At 38.9% G+C, this 18,324-nt stretch overlaps 1 protein-coding gene and 1 long non-coding RNA gene across 3 annotated transcripts; both read left to right on the forward strand.

Moving 5' to 3' along the window:
- Window positions 1-2,453: 2,453 nt before the first annotated feature.
- Window positions 2,454-6,970, forward strand: LOC129362633 (uncharacterized). The gene is made up of 3 exons (XR_008606252.1): window positions 2,454-2,532; window positions 5,548-5,665; window positions 6,769-6,970. It is a non-coding gene; the product is annotated as an uncharacterized LOC129362633 (long non-coding RNA).
- A 1,633-nt stretch (window positions 6,971-8,603) lies between these two features.
- Window positions 8,604-18,137, forward strand: zgc:165573 (cysteine-rich and transmembrane domain-containing protein 1). Of its 2 annotated transcripts, none has more exons than XM_055034289.1 (3): window positions 8,604-8,765; window positions 13,819-14,137; window positions 17,086-18,137. In XM_055034289.1, the coding sequence occupies exons 2-3, from the start codon at window positions 13,837-13,839 to the stop codon at window positions 17,187-17,189; spliced, it is 405 nt and encodes a 134-aa protein (XP_054890264.1). In that variant the 5' UTR covers window positions 8,604-8,765; window positions 13,819-13,836; the 3' UTR covers window positions 17,190-18,137. The 2 variants fall into 2 exon arrangements, with proteins under 2 accessions (XP_054890264.1, XP_054890265.1); XM_055034290.1 differs by lacking the exon at window positions 8,604-8,765 and adding an exon at window positions 12,433-12,531.
- Window positions 18,138-18,324: the final 187 nt, after the last annotated feature.

Below are 18,324 nucleotides of genomic sequence, written 5' to 3' on the forward strand. Positions count from 1 at the left end.
TTCTGCAACATCCTATACATTCTGACCTGATCAACGTCGAACCACCTAATTGAAATTTGGAATCTCCTTTGACTTGATTAAAAAAAAAAAAAGGAGCTCTAGGTTCATATTACTAACACACATTAAACTCTTTCCACTGAGTTTATCATTCGGTGAATTTCTACCTCCCATATAAAACTCTGCTTGAAGCAAAACTATCATTGAGTGTGAAAATAGGATTCACACTTGGAGCTGTTAATTGTGTTTCACTTGGCTGAAAGTCAATTAATTGGTAGGGTTTATATCAGATAATATATAACCTACCAGTTTTTTAAAGTTAAAATACACAGAATTAGAAATGACATTTCATTACATGGACATCTGAGGATGTAGACAAACAGAATTTTTTGGTACCCATCTGGACACAAGGCTTCAGCCTTTTACCTCAGTTATGTGCAGCTGCATCCACACTCTAAGAAATAATTCTGTAAGTTCACAGTGTCTGGACCGCAGTTTATTCTGGTCTACTATAACAGTAGATTACTGTTAAAGTAAAAACAGTAGCTGAACTGAATCTACAGCAACATACTGGTGTCATTATCATGTAAGTTTGGTTTCACAACTCTGTTTACTTTATCAGTAATCAACGTTTTATTGTACAATCTCAGCTATACAGCAGTACTAAAATTGGCGCAGTTTTAAAATGCATTATCATTATGTCACTTCAGAGAAGAGGACAAGAAAAAGTTTTTTCCATATACATTTATGCAAAAAAAATTGTCAGAAAACACATTGCTAAGCTTCACAGAATCAGTTAAGAAAACAATAAGACTTTTATGTCAAGAATGAGTGATTGTTGCAAAGTCACTGGAACAAAAATGTAAAAATTAGTTTGTAGTGCCATAAACTGGGTTTAATGTACCAGTTTGTTCAATCTAAGGACTCAAAAATACTTTTAAAGAGAATTATCACATAACTGTGCTGTTTTGGTTTTAGCAACAAAAAGAACAAAACCACCCCCAAAATACTAAATTAAACATGGCAGCAATAACTCTTGAAAGCCAGTAATAGTTTCCATTTTAAATTCCTTTTTAGGACAAGGCAACGTTCAGCATTTATTATTCAAGTTAATCAAAGTGGCACTTACCTTTTTAGATGCAGGTGTGGGCAACGTCGAAAATATAAGAAAAAATATCAGCATGTTTTGGGAACGGAAATATTTCAAAGAAAATAAAAAGACGACTAACCTGAAATGCCACTCTAAGTTCATCAGGTTTTGATTGGGACAGAAACTTGCACATTTACTCTTTGCAGTTTCTTTTGGATCATCTTGCCCGGTCTTTCTGGACACCATCTTTCCATGGCTGGTCTCCATGTCCCTTTCTGCATTAATCCTAACGAAGTGCCTAAACAACACAATCCAGAACACTCTTTCAATTTGAAGGCAGCAGATAAATATAATAAAACAATCATAGAATATCTGAAAAGCTGTGCTATCCAACAATCTATCCCAGGGGCAGAGCGCATGGGAAAATCTGAGGAGATGGTCAGATACTAGTTGAAATTTGGAATCTCAAGATTAATTTCACTCGCACACATTTAAACTATTTACAAGGAGTTTATCATTTGGTGAAATTCTACAACTGTGTTCTCTACTTTAAGCAAAACTGTCAGTGAAGAATTTATCTCAGAATAAATTGATATTCAGACTAAGAGTTTTTAAGTGTGTTTCACCTGGCTGCATTTACTCAGAAAATAATAATATCATTCTTTTTTAAGTTAAAAATACACAATCAGAAATTACTTTTGATCATTGACTGGACATCTGTGGACATAGACAACCTTTGGTACCCATCTGGACACAAGGCTTCAGCCTTTTTACCCCGTTTAGGCAATACGAGAAAGGAGGACTGCTTGTTAGTTCCACGACAAGAAAGCTAGGATTAAGAAAATCCACTGTTATCTGGTGATGTCATAAATGATCCCATAAAAATATTAACATCTGAGATACGTAAAGGGTCCAATAGAACTTTCTTCTGGGAATCAGAAGAAAGTAAGTGTAAAATCACAATTAAGGGAAACAAGGGCTTGAAATGTCAGTCAGTATGTGAGTGATGTGGAGATATTTAACCGACTGTAATGAAGCAATGAGGTGAAATTGCTCTAGTTTTTCAATTGACAGCAATATCAAATTTCAGTGATTTTATAAAGTAAAGCAGTCGCTCGATAATTTCAGCTTCTCTTCCTCCTCTCCTGTTTGCATAGTCATCGTCTGCTGGATGACGTGGACCCGTTTAATAACTTAGCATGTCAAATTGACAGTCAAAAATTTTTCTTTCTGAGATCCCTTTTATTTTCGCTGTTGTTTTTAATTGGATGCTATGCTTCTTCCTCCTGAGTTTTCTTCTTTATTTTAGGCACGCCTTTCCAAATGAAGTCACGTGCAGTTTAACCTTTATTTACTGGACCTCACGAGGGGGTCGCTCATTGCGAAACAATACAGAAGAGTCAAGTTGCTGTTGAGCCAACACTGTTGCATTTATCAAAAAGAAGGTAAGAAGTTATATATATATATATAGATATATATATATATGTATATATAGATATATATGTATATATATATAGATATATATATATATAACTTTTTTCAGTTTCAACCTCTTGTTCTGAATTATAACCTGCAGGTGCTACATTTGTCAAGAGTTACATAGTTTTTAATATAGGCTAGATTAATATTGATCTGAGTGAATTTTAGCCCTGTTTTCTCAAAATCAAGCAAAAATTGGTGTCAAACGTTTGTGCTGTTTGTGCGGCAAAAGATTTTGTTTGCGACGCTATGATTTTAAAATTAATCAAAGTTTCCAGAGGTCATCGAAGTCAACCATCCTCCAAATACCACCACCACCTATTTACAAAAGATTGGTGTCAATCGACTGGGCTCGGTTCGTGCTACTTTTATTTTGGTTTTGGTGTACAAATTTAATTTCCCTTTGGGATTAATAAATTATTTTTGAATTTGATTAGAATTTTTGAACATGAGTATATTTTGACGTAAATGCATAAACGTAAATGGTCACTATCATCATGCCTTTACAAGAATGAAACTTCTCAAACCCATACTGCACACACACGGAGTGACAACTCAAAAGACATATATTTTTGAAGTGTACGTCTTTGAAGCTAAAATAGTGCTATGTAGTTCTGGAGTTTCACACAGACTGGCACAAAACTGTAACTCTGACAAAACGTTGACCAGAGCTTCAGTTTCTCACTTCTTCAGTGCGTGTCTGTTCTTCAAAGAGACGTGCAGCTTGCAGGGCTGCGAAATCACCATCATTCTGATCCAAAAGTGGGTGCTTGTGTTCCTGGACCGGCTCGGGATTAAAATCATAAATATTCTCCTCCAGACTGAGCAGCTCTCTATAGCAGACAGCATGTCCACCAGATTATGGCATTAATAAATAACACCTGCACTAATAAATAAATAAATAATTTAGAAATTGTGCTGTGAACCAATTCTTGACAGTATTATAACCAACAACAAAACAGATAAGCACACATGCGGGAATCGTGTGTGTTTGATTCCCGTTAGATCAACAAAGACAGATCAGTATCTTTATTGATACAATTATATCAATAAAGATACTCCAGGCACAGAAATGGATAGGGGCAATGTTTGTTGACGTGCAACCTGTGGGAGCACCTCAAATTGCTGACCAATTTGTGTGTTGGTGTATAAATGTGTGAGAGCAGGCACGTGCAGGGGGGGTCAGAGGATGTTTAGGGCAGGGCCGTGCAGAGACCACTAAAGGGGCAGGTGCTCAAAAAAAAAAAAAAAAAGGACACATCTAATCGCATTTTAGGACAGAATATTAACAAAGTCACACAGCTTTCAGGGTTTAATTAACAATGATAAATTACAAAATTACAATCAAAGAACATCTGCTGTACTTTTTGTACATCTGCCTGGGTTCCTGTACTTGCAGTGGAGATGAAGACGGTCCATTCAGAAAAACAGAGCTGCATCAAACTTCAACATGGAACTGCAGAAAAAAAAACAAAAACAAAAGCAAAAATTTAATTAATGCATGTCACTATGAGAAAGACTACTCTTAACATAATAAAAGCATAATAGCTGCCTTGTAATATTAAATGTGTTCACTACCAAAAACTGCAGGTTGATGATGGCCAGAACCTTTAGTTTTTTTGTTCTTACCTGCGGTACTCGTTCTGACCCAGTTGGTCAACAATCCACTACCTTTCGCTGCTTCTAGCAGATCCTATCATTATCATTTGTACTATCTGGCCGGGATTGTGGTTTAGTTCTCGTGCTATACCTGCCATGCGTTTCTGCGGCGTTGTTTTGTTGGTGTGGCATTGGCAGTTGAAGCTGGAGATTGTTGCGGCGTGTGGCTTCCATCTAGTCCTCACTTGTTGGTCCGCTCCCTCTCTGGGTAGCTGTGCTTCCACTCCTGGGTAAGCTACCTGCCATTTATTTTATTTATTTTACTTGAATTCACAGTTAGTGTGTTTTCTGTTTTAGGCACATGATTGTTGTGGGCATTGCAGCACTTTGGATGTTCTGCTGTCTTGTCATGTCAGTGTTTGTTTGAGCAGTTCTGAACGAAACTTGTTGCTGTGGATAGGCGGGGCATGACTCCTTCGGTCCTATTGAAAGGACTCTGAAATTGGACTTCGACAATTATTCCACTGTTTGAAGTGTTTGTTTGCTTACAGTCTGTGCTTGTTCTATTATTGAAGTTACTCATTTGTTTTTCTTTTGTTTTGGTTATTTTGTTTTCTTTTGCATGGCATGTTTTGTTGGTTGATTTATTTTTGGGAATGATTTAAATTGTCTCATTTCACAGAACCCCTTTCCCTTCTAGGGACCAAGTAGAATGCCTGAAATTGTGTTTTAAAAGAGAAGTGTTTTAAAGAAATTGTTTAAATATTGTATATTAATCAGTGTTCTGGTGCGTTCTGTGAGAAAAAAAAAGAAACCCTGCCCCTCGGCCAGGTCACATTTGTTTAAACACAGTTAAACTGTGTTTATACTGTCTGTAAATACGGAAACTGTATTTAAACACAGTTTCTGTGCTTAAACAAACAGTATTTAAACACAATTTCTTTGTTTAAACACAGTTAAACTGTGTTTAACTGTGTTTAAACACAGTTAAACACAGTCTTTGCCTTAATATCCCAGTCTTATAATTAAAAATCAGTCTGCAGCCAAGTTGTTGTAAAGGTTAAATAAATATTATTAGGGCTTAATTAGTAAAATGGCAGAAAATTTGCTTATTTCATAACTTCATAACCTTTGACCTTCTCTCCTCTGGTCTGTTTACCAGCTACAGCCTCAAAACAACTCAGTCCTCCAGGACTGTTAGCAGAAACAGAAACTTTATACCTGTTGGGGAAAATAGACTACATTTGCTTTGCATTGTCTCCGCATGATGGGAATAATATAGTAGGATCCAATTAGATTCTTGATTAATACGGGTTGTTGCTGTGTTGCTGTACGCTGTTCAATGTGCCCTTTTTTAACTTTGAGCCCCTGTCCCTCCAAAGGCCTCTGCACGGTCCTGCTACCCTGAAGCAATGGATCTTAGGCCCTTTCCTGAACGTGGGCAGAATGTCTGGCAAGGTGGAGGCCCTCCTGCAGTCTTTGTTCAAAAAGAACAAATTGGTGAGTGGTGTGCACAATGTTTTATAATGTGAATATAGCATGGATGTTTAGCTGCAGTCCTCAAGAGCCAGTCTACTACCAGTTTTAGATGTGTCTCTGCTCCAACACAGCTGAATCAAATGATTCGACTTCCTCCTTACCATGTCAAAGTGCTGCAGAGGCCTGCAAATTAACCATCATTTAATTCAAGTGTCATGAACCAAGGGAAGAACTAACCTATGCAGGATTCAGGCCCTTGAGGACTGACTTGAATAGGGAATGTTTTGCAATAGTCTGCAGAAGGTATGATTACACCACTGGTAGTATGGGAAGGAGAATTATACTTTGTAACCATTAGTATAATTCTGCTAATAGTATTAGTTAAAGTAGATATGTTGAGGAAGACACGTATGTCATCTTGGTAACCATTTGTTAGGACTTTCTTCCCACCTGAAGCATTATTTATCCAAAATACAATAGTGCATTAGTCATATTATCATCCATTCTCTATACCCGCTTGTCCTTGCAGGGTCACAAGTGGGATGTTGTCTATCTCTCCAGCAGTTATTGGCGTGAATAACAGTGCTAAGACCTTCCGCCTGGCTCTAATTGGCTTGGCGGTCAGATCACTACAAAGTGATTTGACTGGAAGTGGTGTTTTCTACAGATGGCAGTAGGACCACTGGGAGCTGGCGGAGGAGCTTGATTATTTTTCTTTTCACAGATTATCTGTCTCATATTATAATGTCACGGCATAGTGACAGCTTTAACAAATATGTTAAAAACAGTTATCGATTGCAGCTTTATTGAGCTTCATGCTCTATATGTGAAGTAGTAGAAAGTGTTATTGTATTTTATGCTGAAAACCTATTATCTGCAGCCAGCAATATAGCAGTACAAAAGGCTATGGATATGTTCCTCATATGAGGAATGTAATTAGAAAAAATAGTACCAGCCTTGATTACCCTTGAACTCTCCGCCGGAGTCCTGACAGAGTAATTCTCCAAAATTTCTCCAGTTTTCTGCAATTTTTGGAGAAGAAAAAAAAAATCACTATTTGTATTGTCAATTTCTTTTGCCCTTTGCCCTCTCTTCTCTAACCTTTCTAAATCTTTCCCTTTCAGTGATTGTGGTGGAGAAACCAAGTGACCCCGTAGAAATGAGCTGTCTGAAGAGATTCTTTTGCTGCTGCTGCCTTTGGCTGTGTTCTGCATTGGTTGAGCCTTAATCTCCCATAAACCAAAAACTTCATGTAGCCTTGATCTGCCTTTAAACCAGGCTCTGTTCCCAATCTGGTGAAGAATAAATACCATTTGTCAGTGGATACCATTTTTGTTTTGAGAGTTTTTATTAAAATAATCTATTGCTATAATTATTAGCATTGTCATTTATAATTATTTGGTGGACTGCAGTATTATTCATGAATGTAAGTGGAGTGTGCAAGAAGCACACTAGCTTTAGAAACATTGATCTGTTGAACTTTTATTCTGGCCAAACTTAATCTGGTAAAAATATGTCATGCAGCCAGCGGTACAAAATCATCAAAAACAAATTAATCTTTTATTGTGCGTGTCTCACACTGAGAATATGTAGAAAAATCAAATCTTTAATTTGAGGCCAGTGAGTAAAAAATGAAGAGCTAAGAACTGCTCCTCCAACTGTAGAAGGTTCACATTAGAGATCTTCAAAGGAGCGATTGCGACCTCTGGTGGAATCACTGAGACACTGCAAGGTGATATCGAGAATTCAGATTAATTACACATTTTTTGTACAAAGTTCTGTTATGTCTTCAAATACACATTGACATGAATTCAACAAATAAAAGGTTGGTAAAAGAAGGCATACAACCATACATTTCAGAAATCCACAAATTCAGCCAGTGAGCAAAAATTGGTTCAGGGTTCCCATTAGGAAAAATGTTGGTGGCTCCTGTTCTATACTATGCAAAATAAGAGTTCGTCTATTAAACTGACTGAAGATGAAAACATAAACTAAAAACAGGAGCATGCATGTTTTTTAATGTCTTTGTGACCTACTGCTTTCTTATTTATGCTTTATTATTTTGTTGAACATCATCTCAAGTTTTGTGTACTTTTCTGTCAAGCTTGACTTAAAAATTGAGCCATGACAATTTAGGGCGATATTGATACTTCTGCTAATATTTTATTCATATTTTATTTGATTACCTAATTGTCAGATCAAGTCATAGATTACCCGACTAAAATAATTATTTGCAACAGCCCTAATTACACAAATGGCATATGGAGCCCTGGAGTCCTCTTCTGGAGAGCATCTTGATCATCAGTTCCTGTCAACCACAATGAGAAGAGTTTTGGTTCTGAGCAATGAGGACATTTTGTGGGTTACAGAACAGATCTTAGTTGGGTTTTAATGAAAATATGTCGAAAGCTAATGCTAAACGGTTGTTTTAAATTTACCAATGTCCAACCAAAGATGGTTAATTGGTGACTTTGTTAGCTCTAGTATTTTTGTTGTTTATTATATATAAATATACATACATATATTATCATACATATAACTATCTTTCCTATATAGATGTAGGAAAGATTTTTTTTTACATCTATGTATTCAGTTTGTGTCAAAAATACTAATGGAGGAATGATGCCAAATTTCTATTACCCTTATATTTAAATCTACAGAGGCAAAAGCAAGAAAGTGAGCTTCTACTGATTAACACAAATTAGTCCGTCATCTCAGCTTTTTCCTGCCCTGGCGTTTGCTTCGTCATCCACAGGATGTTGAGGATGCGGGTCTGTTTAATCTTTCATCGAGTCAAATGATCAGGAGTCACAGTTTCCCGACGTAGCTTTGATCACCGTCCTCGTTTCTGATTGGACGCTGTGACCAGCGGCCGCGTCAACCGCCAATCATGTACTTTTTCTCCCCAGAGCCTTTTTTTTTTTTTTGCTGTTGTTGTTAGACACGCCCTCTACATGACGTCACGTCCAGCTACGCGCTGGTCTTCGGAAGGGGAGGAGGTGAGGGGTGGGGGGTCAGTCATTGCGGTAAAAATAGTGAAGAAAACAGCACCGAAGAGTGAGTTTGCTGCTAAGCTAACGTCACTGCGTTCACAGGAATACCGGAGCCGTTTTGTTTCAAGGTAAGCGGTTCGTAGTTTCCGTTAAGTCCAGGACTTTTGTGTTTAGGAGCCTTTTCTGTGTGAACCTCTGGTTGTGGCCTGGATGTTACGCATGTCTAATATCGACTTTAATAGTGGATGCGGGGCTTAAATGTGATTATTAGCTAGCAATACAAACAAAGCGGAGACATTAGATAAACGCATTTTTATTAATTCCCAGGCAAATTTGTTGCTAAGCAGCTAAACGGAATATCATATGTCATGGTTTCGTTTGTCTTAAATGTTTTATTAGTTGCTTACAAATGGCGAAATGTGCTCACCAAAATATTTGTGGCGATGCCTCCTAATGAGCCCCAAAGGGGGGTCATGAAATGCTGCTCACCTTGTGGCTTCATGGCCCTGGAGGCTGGGAGGAGACAACAAGGGCTGCTAAGTTACAGCTCCTGCTCTCTTTCATGGAAACCTCTGACTTTGTTGCGAAAGAAAACTGCCTTAGCTTTTACCTGAAACTGATGGACCTGGGTTCATCAGTTTCAGTGATGACAGTGTTGGCTATATTTAACTGGAGCTGACTGGGCCTTTCCCAGGCGGCTTCATAGACCCCCACCCCTCCCAACCCCCAGATGAACTTTCCTCCCTGTGTGTATGTGAGTTTTTGTGATCCTGTCACCAAGATCCTGTTGTGAAGACATGGTTCGAACCATAACACACACACACACACACACACACACACACACACACACACACACACACACACACACACACACACACACATCTGCTGTTCAGACTGGAAAAAAACATAAAACAGGTGACACCCATGCAAATGAAGAAGAGACCAGTCATGCAGATTAGGTACGCAAACGCAAAGTCGTTTCTTTGCTTCAGTCAAGAGTGCTGATTGAACTCAAACATTTTTATTATTTCACCAAATTTACTTATTTATTTTATTTGACCCTTTTGTAACCAGGAAAGTCCCACTGAGATGAAAAACTCCTTAATCTTTCTTTACAGAGTACTGGCCAAGAGGCAGCAAAGGTTATAAATCAATTACAAATGGTGACACTATTAAAACGTCATACAATTAATTATTAAAACTAGTCACAAATTGAAGAAGTCATCTCTAGTGCTCTCAGTCTGGACTTAAGTAGGCTCAATCAAATAAATACTGTTAATTTTTAGTGCATTTGCAACATATTCTTGACTTGAAACATTTTTATGTAAGTCACAAACAGTGGGCCAGAAAACAAACTTCAGTGTTGGCATAGATCCTCATTGGTGTCAGATATTAGGGCTTTCTTTTGAATGAAGCTCCACATCAGTGTTTAACCTGTAATCTGACACCAGAAGACGATCCGTGTTTTTTTTTTTTCTTTTGTTGTTGTTTTCTGCATTCGACTTGTTGGCATAGCAAAAGCAGGAGTGTACCGGTAAAAGTTTATGAACCAGTATGGACTAGGTCTTTTGTCCCGGTTTTGTGTGATACTGTCACCCTGGTGTGAAAAATAAATAATCAGAGAATTTCTTTGGATACAGTTTGAGGTTTTTCCAGCAACACTTTGGTGCTGAAATGTTGAAACTAGACTTGTGCTTGTTACTGGGATCAAAGAGCACTAGTATGGAGGAAGATCCCTGTCAAAAAGATGTGTGTGTGTGGATCTGACGTTCATATTTATATTAGTATTTCAATAAATGCAGACAATGTTGATCAGGATGAGACTTTTATTGATTTTATTAATTGCCTCTTTAGTGCATAAATCTGCTCATCACTAATAGTTCTCAGTCATGCGGGTTTGATTTTTAGTTTTGCTTTTTTATGAACCTGACAAGAAATCGATTCATGTATCTATGGAAAACCTTGTTTATCATGATGCTATAATATGTATACTTGTATAGTCTTATATAGTGTTGCGGCAGTAAAGACATGGTAGAAGACAACACCTTCATTCCTCCCTGTAAAAAGTTACAATTATTTGCTTAACCATCACTATTAGACTGGCAAGAAGTTTTTGAAGTTGGAAGTTGTTAAACTACTAAAATGCAGCTATTTTTGGCATCAATGTAAGGGAAAGAAGAGTAAGAAATTTTTAGTAACAAAACTGTATTTCATGCAACACATTGAGACGTTGCATAGCTTTTCCAGGCTGAAGAAGAGAGCGAGATTTTCAGCACATAATAATAGAAGGGCTAAATGTATCGCAGAATAGTTTCATATAAAAAGTCCTATTTGAGTTTCCAACTTGACTCAAAACTGCTGTTTGTAAAACCTTATAGTACACTATTCTCACACAAAGGTTTGAAAACCTCTTGGTTTCTAATATATATATCCTCATGGACAGAAAGGCCAGAGAGAATATTTTGTATGCTCTTCTTACACCTTTTTATATCAGCTTTATAGAGAAATATGAATCGACTACAATCAGAGATTGGTAATCAACTCCAAATTTCTGGTTGTGTACCTCCAATCAATGACAAAATGACAATTTACAAACATTCTAAGCATTATTAGTGTAACAGAGATGATTTACTTATTTTTGGATCAATAAAGGACGTCTAATAACTTTTAAAATGTTTGTTTTTATGTCTTTTACCTCTTATAAACACCATAGCTACTTCAAACATTGATTGTAAATGCCACCCTGTTTTCCATTACATCAGTTCATGTTTCGCAGATGAACCGTGTTTAAGAGATAAGCATGTATTGTACCAATCACCTTGGGATATTTCCCAACAGCCACAATAAAACAAGTTGCTGATAATGCTAAGAAGTAATTAGAAATTGTACTTTGAGCTAAATATTAGCAATGTTAATTTTTCCAGAGCAGAAAACAAATACACACACACACACACACACACACACACACACACACACACACACACACACACACACGCACACGCACCCCCACCCCCCCCCACACACAAATAAGGGTTTTCTTTCTGTATCTTTATTTCTGTAACTCCTGACACAGAAAGTAGGTGGATAAGATAACCAGGAGGTGTTTACAGTGTACATACAACGTGACAAAGAAATCCCAGGAGGAGAGTCAGAGATTCGGATTTCCATCTACCCCCGTTTTTTCCATTGTTATTGTTGTACGTAAATGTGGCGACGGACATCATGGTGGCTTGTGATGGGCCTCGGCTCTATTTCATCACACAGCTGGTTATAGCTAACCATTAGCCGTTAGCTATAAAAATCCACTTGCCTTCAACCTTTGTTCCACTCGAACAAAGGTCTTTCTTTCAAGTGGAACGAAAAAGCTCCAGGTGTTTATTGAACTCACTAAGTAACGCTTAAACATTAAAAACCTCTACCAGTTTATGAGTTTTCTCCCTCATTTGCACAACGTTTCACACAGCCCTCGAAATGCAAAATGTGTGATCGAGTTGGGCTTCTCACGTTTGTGTGTGAACAAAGAGGGAAAATGAGGTGTGACAGTGCAGCCGGCGAAGGCCGTCTATGGTCACTTTCTTTTTTTTTTTCTTTTTTTTTTTAAAGTGTCTTCTGTTCCCTATGGTTCATTTCAGCAGCCTCATTTTCCACGCTGAAGTCTTTGTGAAGCTTAAGCTAATGGTACTTATCTCTGGTGGAGTTGCGATTGACCAGTGAGCTGTGAGACGCCTTCTGCAGTCATGAAAACAGTCTGCAGGGGATTGTCTCTGCTGCGTGTGGCTGAGTTTTCATTCTGTGCAGGAGGAAACTGGTCAGAGAAAAGGTAGTCGGTGATCATAATGTGTACTTTTTCTGTGCTGGGATACGGTTTCATCATTTTGTCCCTTCCTGAGAATGGTAAGATGTTTTATCTGGGCTCAGGAGAAATCATTACCTAATGTGTCTGTGGAGGTTACCTAACCATCCTACAGGAAGAAAGGGCAACGGAGACAGCTGATACTCGTGTTTGCTTTACTCCCATTGTTTACAGCAGAATGTAGGTCTAGGTGGAATCATGTCTCTCGAGTCTTGCATCAGAATGCTTGAAGTTATGACAGACTTTTTAAACAGTTTTAATAAATCACAAGCGTAGTTGCAAAAACTAATATCTAGTAGTTTTGTGATGTATATTAATCGCTGACTATTTGGTTCATTACAACGATAAGTGGTATTTTATTGGGATTTGATGCGACAGGTGTCGAAAATACAACTTTGGCGTATTTACTGGGAAGAATGAACTGATAATGAAGGTGTTTTTCTTATGAAACTGACAACAGAAGTTTCAGAGGAGATCTCTGGACCTTATCAAAACCGAAACGCTTTTGAACTGAGTTTGATTTAGGGGAAGAAATACAAATTAATCAGAGTGGGAGAAACAAAGAGAAACTCCCTGCAAGGGAGAGATGCGTGCAAGGAGTATTGTAAGTTTCACTCTCTCTAGCCTGATCTGATTTTTCAAAATTAATATCTAAAGACAAATGCACATTTTTTCTGATTGACTCATTGTTTCTCTAATTATCAAAAGAATTTTCCTCAACACAGACCAGCACTAAGTTGTGTTTACTTGTGAAGTGGAAGAAAACTAATTCTGTGCAGGTAGAGACTGAAATTTTGGCCCATTCTTCTTTGCCAAATAGCTCAATCACAGTCTGATTGGCTGGATATTCACTGGGCAGGTACAACAAAATGTTAAGTCTTGCCACAAATTTGTAATTGGATTTGGGTCTTGACTTTGACGGGGCTCTTTTAACCTCGCATGTTTGGGGTCGTTGTGCTGCTGGAATGTGAGCGAGACAGACCGCACCGAGGACATATCCTTTACAACAGTAATCTGTTGTGCGTTATGTCTGAGCCGTCTTTAAATGCAACGTGAGCGTTCACATGCTCACCGTTTTTCACCTGTGCGTCACCAGCAAGTGGAGGTGACGCAAAGAAGGATTTTAGATCAAATCAAGAAAATTGTAGACAACCTTTAGCATCACATTTCAAACATTTACTTACTTGTATCATTTTCCTTCCAGTTTACAATTACGGTCAAGCATAGGTCAACTTATGACGTAGGATGCCAAACAGACACCAGGTTTTGTGGTTGTAATGTTTATTAAATGTGGTCTAAAAAGTTTGTTTGTCTTATTTCTTAAAAAGTGACTCTTCGGCCCAGAGATGAATTTCGAGCAGCCGCCTCCGTACCCAGGCAGTGGACCTTCTGCTCCAGGCTACCCAGGCCAGGGCCCACCTCCCCAGGGCTACCCACCCCAGGGTTATCCTCCACAGGGATACCCAGTAAACATGGACCAGCCCAACCCAGCCTACCCTAACTACCCCGCTGGACCAATGGGTCCTGGAGGTCCCTATCCTGGCCCAGGACAGCCCCCATTCCAGGGATATCCAGGCCAGCCACAGTATGCCTGGCAGGGTGGACCCGCTCCTGGACCCATGTATGGGGAAGCCCCCAAAAATACGGGTGAGTGGTGTGCAAAAACCTCTATAGTGTATATGGCATGTATTGTAATAGTCAACAGAAGATAATTGATACCATTGATGATATAGGAAGCACGGTGCTGGACCAGCATGTTAAAGGCTCTGTGATGATTGTTCTAGAGAAAGTAAAGTGGACACAAACAAAATGTATAAATCATATGAATAATAGAGGCTATTAAATATTACCAGCCTTTCATTTTTCTTGCATGATTTTACTCCAATTGCATTCCTGCAGTACGTTTCAGTCAGGAACATTAGCTTTTTGTCTCTAGTGTGATTAAAGGGCATGTTTGGGCCTTTTTACACGTTTGTTGCACTTTCTTGGGCAAATGGGACATTTTCATTAAGCTGCCGCTGTTTCCCTTTAGCAATCCACAGAACAGGCTGCGCAGCACCACATTAATGAGCGCTGGTGCTGCGGCGCTCTCCGACTCACAACAGCGTTATTAGTTCGAATGGAGCGTTGCACGTGCCATGTCTCATTTTACATATGCTCACCAATATGGCCCAGCGACTGCACCTGTTGCCATTGCAGAGACGTATTAATGGCAGAACGACTGCGATGCCCTCTGGCTCGCCTTTTCTAGTTTTTATGCACGCAGAGAGACAGAAGGCCAAACCTATGTCAAACCACCATACGGCACATGATGACATTCAGCTGGACAAGACACATTTTTTCAATTTTCTTTTAACATCCCAAGTGTTGGATTTATTTAAGCCTCGTCAGTGATTTGAATTTTGTATTTTTCAGATCCTAAATTCTGCCAAAGATAACAATCTTTGAAACATTGCGATTGTGATCAAGAACATGAATTCGTTTCAATTCGTCTGCAGAAAACACAAAATATACAGGGTTGGGTAACTGAAGATGCTAAATTAAATTTTAAAAAGCTAGTTGTACCATTTTTCAGGGCATGGCTCAAACCGTTTCCTGGAGCATTTCATCAATCTTCTGGAGTAAATACAGTTCATTTTCTTTCTTTCTTAAGCTACATTCTTAGTTATTCGAATCACCCATTACAGCTTTTTGCAGTATGTTGAGTTTCTAAACTCATAACTTTGAAACAAGGGCTTACCAATAATCGGCCTGCTGATTGATTTCCTTAATCGGCGGATGGTTACATTGGAACCGATCTCATCTACTTCCACAAAGGTCTGAAAATAATTGATAAATTAATAAGTTAACAATTATCACCCCACTGTTATCAACTTAGCGACTGTATCACAGAATAAGGTCTAATTAAATTGTCCATTGGTCAAAATTAAAATTAGAAAACTAAGGTGCACCCCTATCTGAAACAAGTATGCATAAAATGTTAAAGCCAATAATAAAAATCAGTTCAACAATTCAGATTTAATATGTATTTTTTTCCAAATGATATCTTTACTCTCTGCTAAAGAGTTTAAAAGCTCTTTAAGAATCAGTTTGTTGGTGGATTTTTCTCTAATCCACACATAGTCAAACAGACCCAAATATATACCATATTTTCCGGACTACAAGTTGCATAAGTCAAAAACTTTGTCATGAAAAGTCAAAAGATAAATAAGTCACACCTGTCGTACGACCAGCCAATCCGGAAATTTAAACCGTGCGGCTTAGTCTGGAAAATACGGTACATGAATCCCCACTATTGTCCTTCAGGTCAAACTCACCTTGATTGCGTGATTTTTTTTTTGTAGCCGTCAGCAGGTTCCTGTCATCGTTCTGACTGGACATGGATCGCCGTTCATGGCAGACAGTTTTAGGTTTATCTCAGCCGGTGTGTTTAATTGCTTACACCTGGCTTTTAGACATAGTCCGCTGAATTTTAATAGGCTTGATGTCAGAGCTTCGGGAACGCCATTTCAGGAGCTTAATATTAACCTTCAGCTTAATGTTGAACTCTATTTATTCCTGTAGTCTCACTTCATTAAATTTAGTCTGTCGCAGAAGGGCAAAGCATTGTTAAACAATGGAACAAATTGTTTCATTTAGCTTGTTTGGAGCTCCAATATGTCTCAGTTTTCATAAATGTAAAACAGAAAAACAAAACAAAAATCTCAGAGGTACATTTAATTATACATTTGATGGATTGTCTATTAATAACAGTTTCAGCTCCACCAAAACGTTTAAACTGGTCACAGTTCAGGTAGCTGGGGAGAATGAAGGTAAGTTGATTCATTAGTAGTTCCCCGGTGTTAGAACAATATGTGAAGTTCAACGTAAAATATCCCAAAGAAAACATCATTAACACCGAGTCGTTTTGTAAAAGGTAGTGGGTGTGTGACTGGTTGATCAGGCTTCTCGCTGTGAGACTTTCAGACCAAGACAAGAGTTGTTAAATATCGGCCCGGCACTAACCAGATCAGTGCGCCGTCGTCAGAGCCGCTTTCCGTTTGCGGTCTGACCTGCGATGGATCAGGCTGTTAAAGGCTGGATGACTGTTTGGCTCTACATCAATGATTAATCACACAAACAAGGAACGGGAGATGGATTTACTCAGCACCTGTGTTGGATTTTTTATTTTTTTCGTTGTGAACATCTGCTAAACTTCCTACATGTCTCATGCTGTCTGTCCTCTGACGTTTCTGATTAAAACCTGTTGCCGAGCGGAGACGGAGAGCCTCTGCTGCACACGTGGAGTGAAGGAAAGTTTTACTGCTTTCTGCTGAAAACTCATTATATGCGTCCAGCGGTACAAGCAGTACTCTGCTCCTGCTCGATCTCAGCTGCTATGGCATTGCCATGGAGACGAGCGTCCTTTGAGGAATGTAATTAAAGGAAATCATATCTGCCTTGGTTACCCTTGGTTACCGCTGCCAGAGTCCTGACAGAGTCATTCTCGAAAATATCCCTCTGTTTTCTGCTACTTTTTGGGAGGAATGCAAACAAATCACTTGTTGCATTTTGCCCTCCCTTATCGTCTCTGACCTTCCGTCTTTCCCTCCCAGTGTATGTGGTGGAGGACAGGAGAAGGGACGACACAGCGGACACCTGCCTGACGGCCTGCTGGACGGCGCTGTGCTGCTGCTGTCTCTGGGACATGCTGACATAACGTCCTCCTTCATTTGCTCAGCCTCATTAGTCTCCTGTAAGCCCCAAACCTCCTCAACCTTTCCCCCTTATCTTCTTCTTCTTCTGCCTTAAAACCTGGCTCCGTCTCGCCTCTTCCTCCCTCCCTCCCCTCGTCGTCTCTGCTCTTCCTCCTCTTTCTCAATAAACAAAAGCTCCGGTTTCTTCGGGAAGTCTCTCCGCTCAATGTGAAGTCCTCGGCTCTGGTCCACCTGTCCACAAGTTGTCTTGTAGCGGTCTGCAACGGAGCTTCTTAACACCAACATGAATCTGAGGCGTTTCTTTCTTTTATAAATTGCACACCGACACTCAGTAAGATGCACATTATACGTGCTTGTTCCTCCAGTGTACACGGATCTCAGGCTTATCTAGTATGAAGTTCTTTGGCACTTTACAATGATTACCTCTGCAAGAAACAAATCCTGTCTGCCTGCCTGCTTGCCTGTTGAACCCTGACCCCTTCGTCACCACTCTTCAGCTACATTAGCAAACAAAGGACTACGCTCCCATCAGGGGGCTCCGTTCCCAAATTTCACCCCGACCCCGGCTGCTAATGAGCTACAGGAGGGTTGATGTTTAGAAACTTGAAATATATCCGTTTTATTTTCACACTTTCACTTTTTTCTTCCCTGTTTTTTTTTTTTTTTTTTTGTGAAAATAAATGAAATGCATTTTTAAACAAAGGTAATCTTTTGTTCTTTGACTATTAACTTTTTAATGGCTGCAATGTAATGTTGTGCTTTTATTATTATAAAAAATGATTCTAATATTATTTATAATTTGGACCTTGGAAATATATCTGGAAACATCGTAAAAAAAATAACAACTGCACTTACTCAACTGAAGAAACCCTATTAGTCTGTGGATGCCTTTTTTTGTTTGTTTTTTGCTTCGAATGAGTCTTTCATTAAAATTTATTGCTATAATTAAAGACTTTGTCGTTTCCAATTATTGGGTGGATTCCAGTCATGTGTGTGGATGTAAGTGGAGTGTGCAAGAAGCAAGCTGGGCAGAGACTGCAGATCAATACTGGCTGTAGGAACCTGGAAATGTTGACGTGTTCGGTGTGCTTCCTGGTCACACTTCATACGTCTGGTGAAAACAAAAAATGTCAAATT

Source organism: Poeciliopsis prolifica, unplaced genomic scaffold, assembly GCF_027474105.1.
Source record: "Poeciliopsis prolifica strain line A6 unplaced genomic scaffold, Auburn_PproV2 SCAFFOLD009, whole genome shotgun sequence".
Lineage (NCBI taxonomy): Eukaryota > Metazoa > Chordata > Actinopteri > Cyprinodontiformes > Poeciliidae > Poeciliopsis > Poeciliopsis prolifica.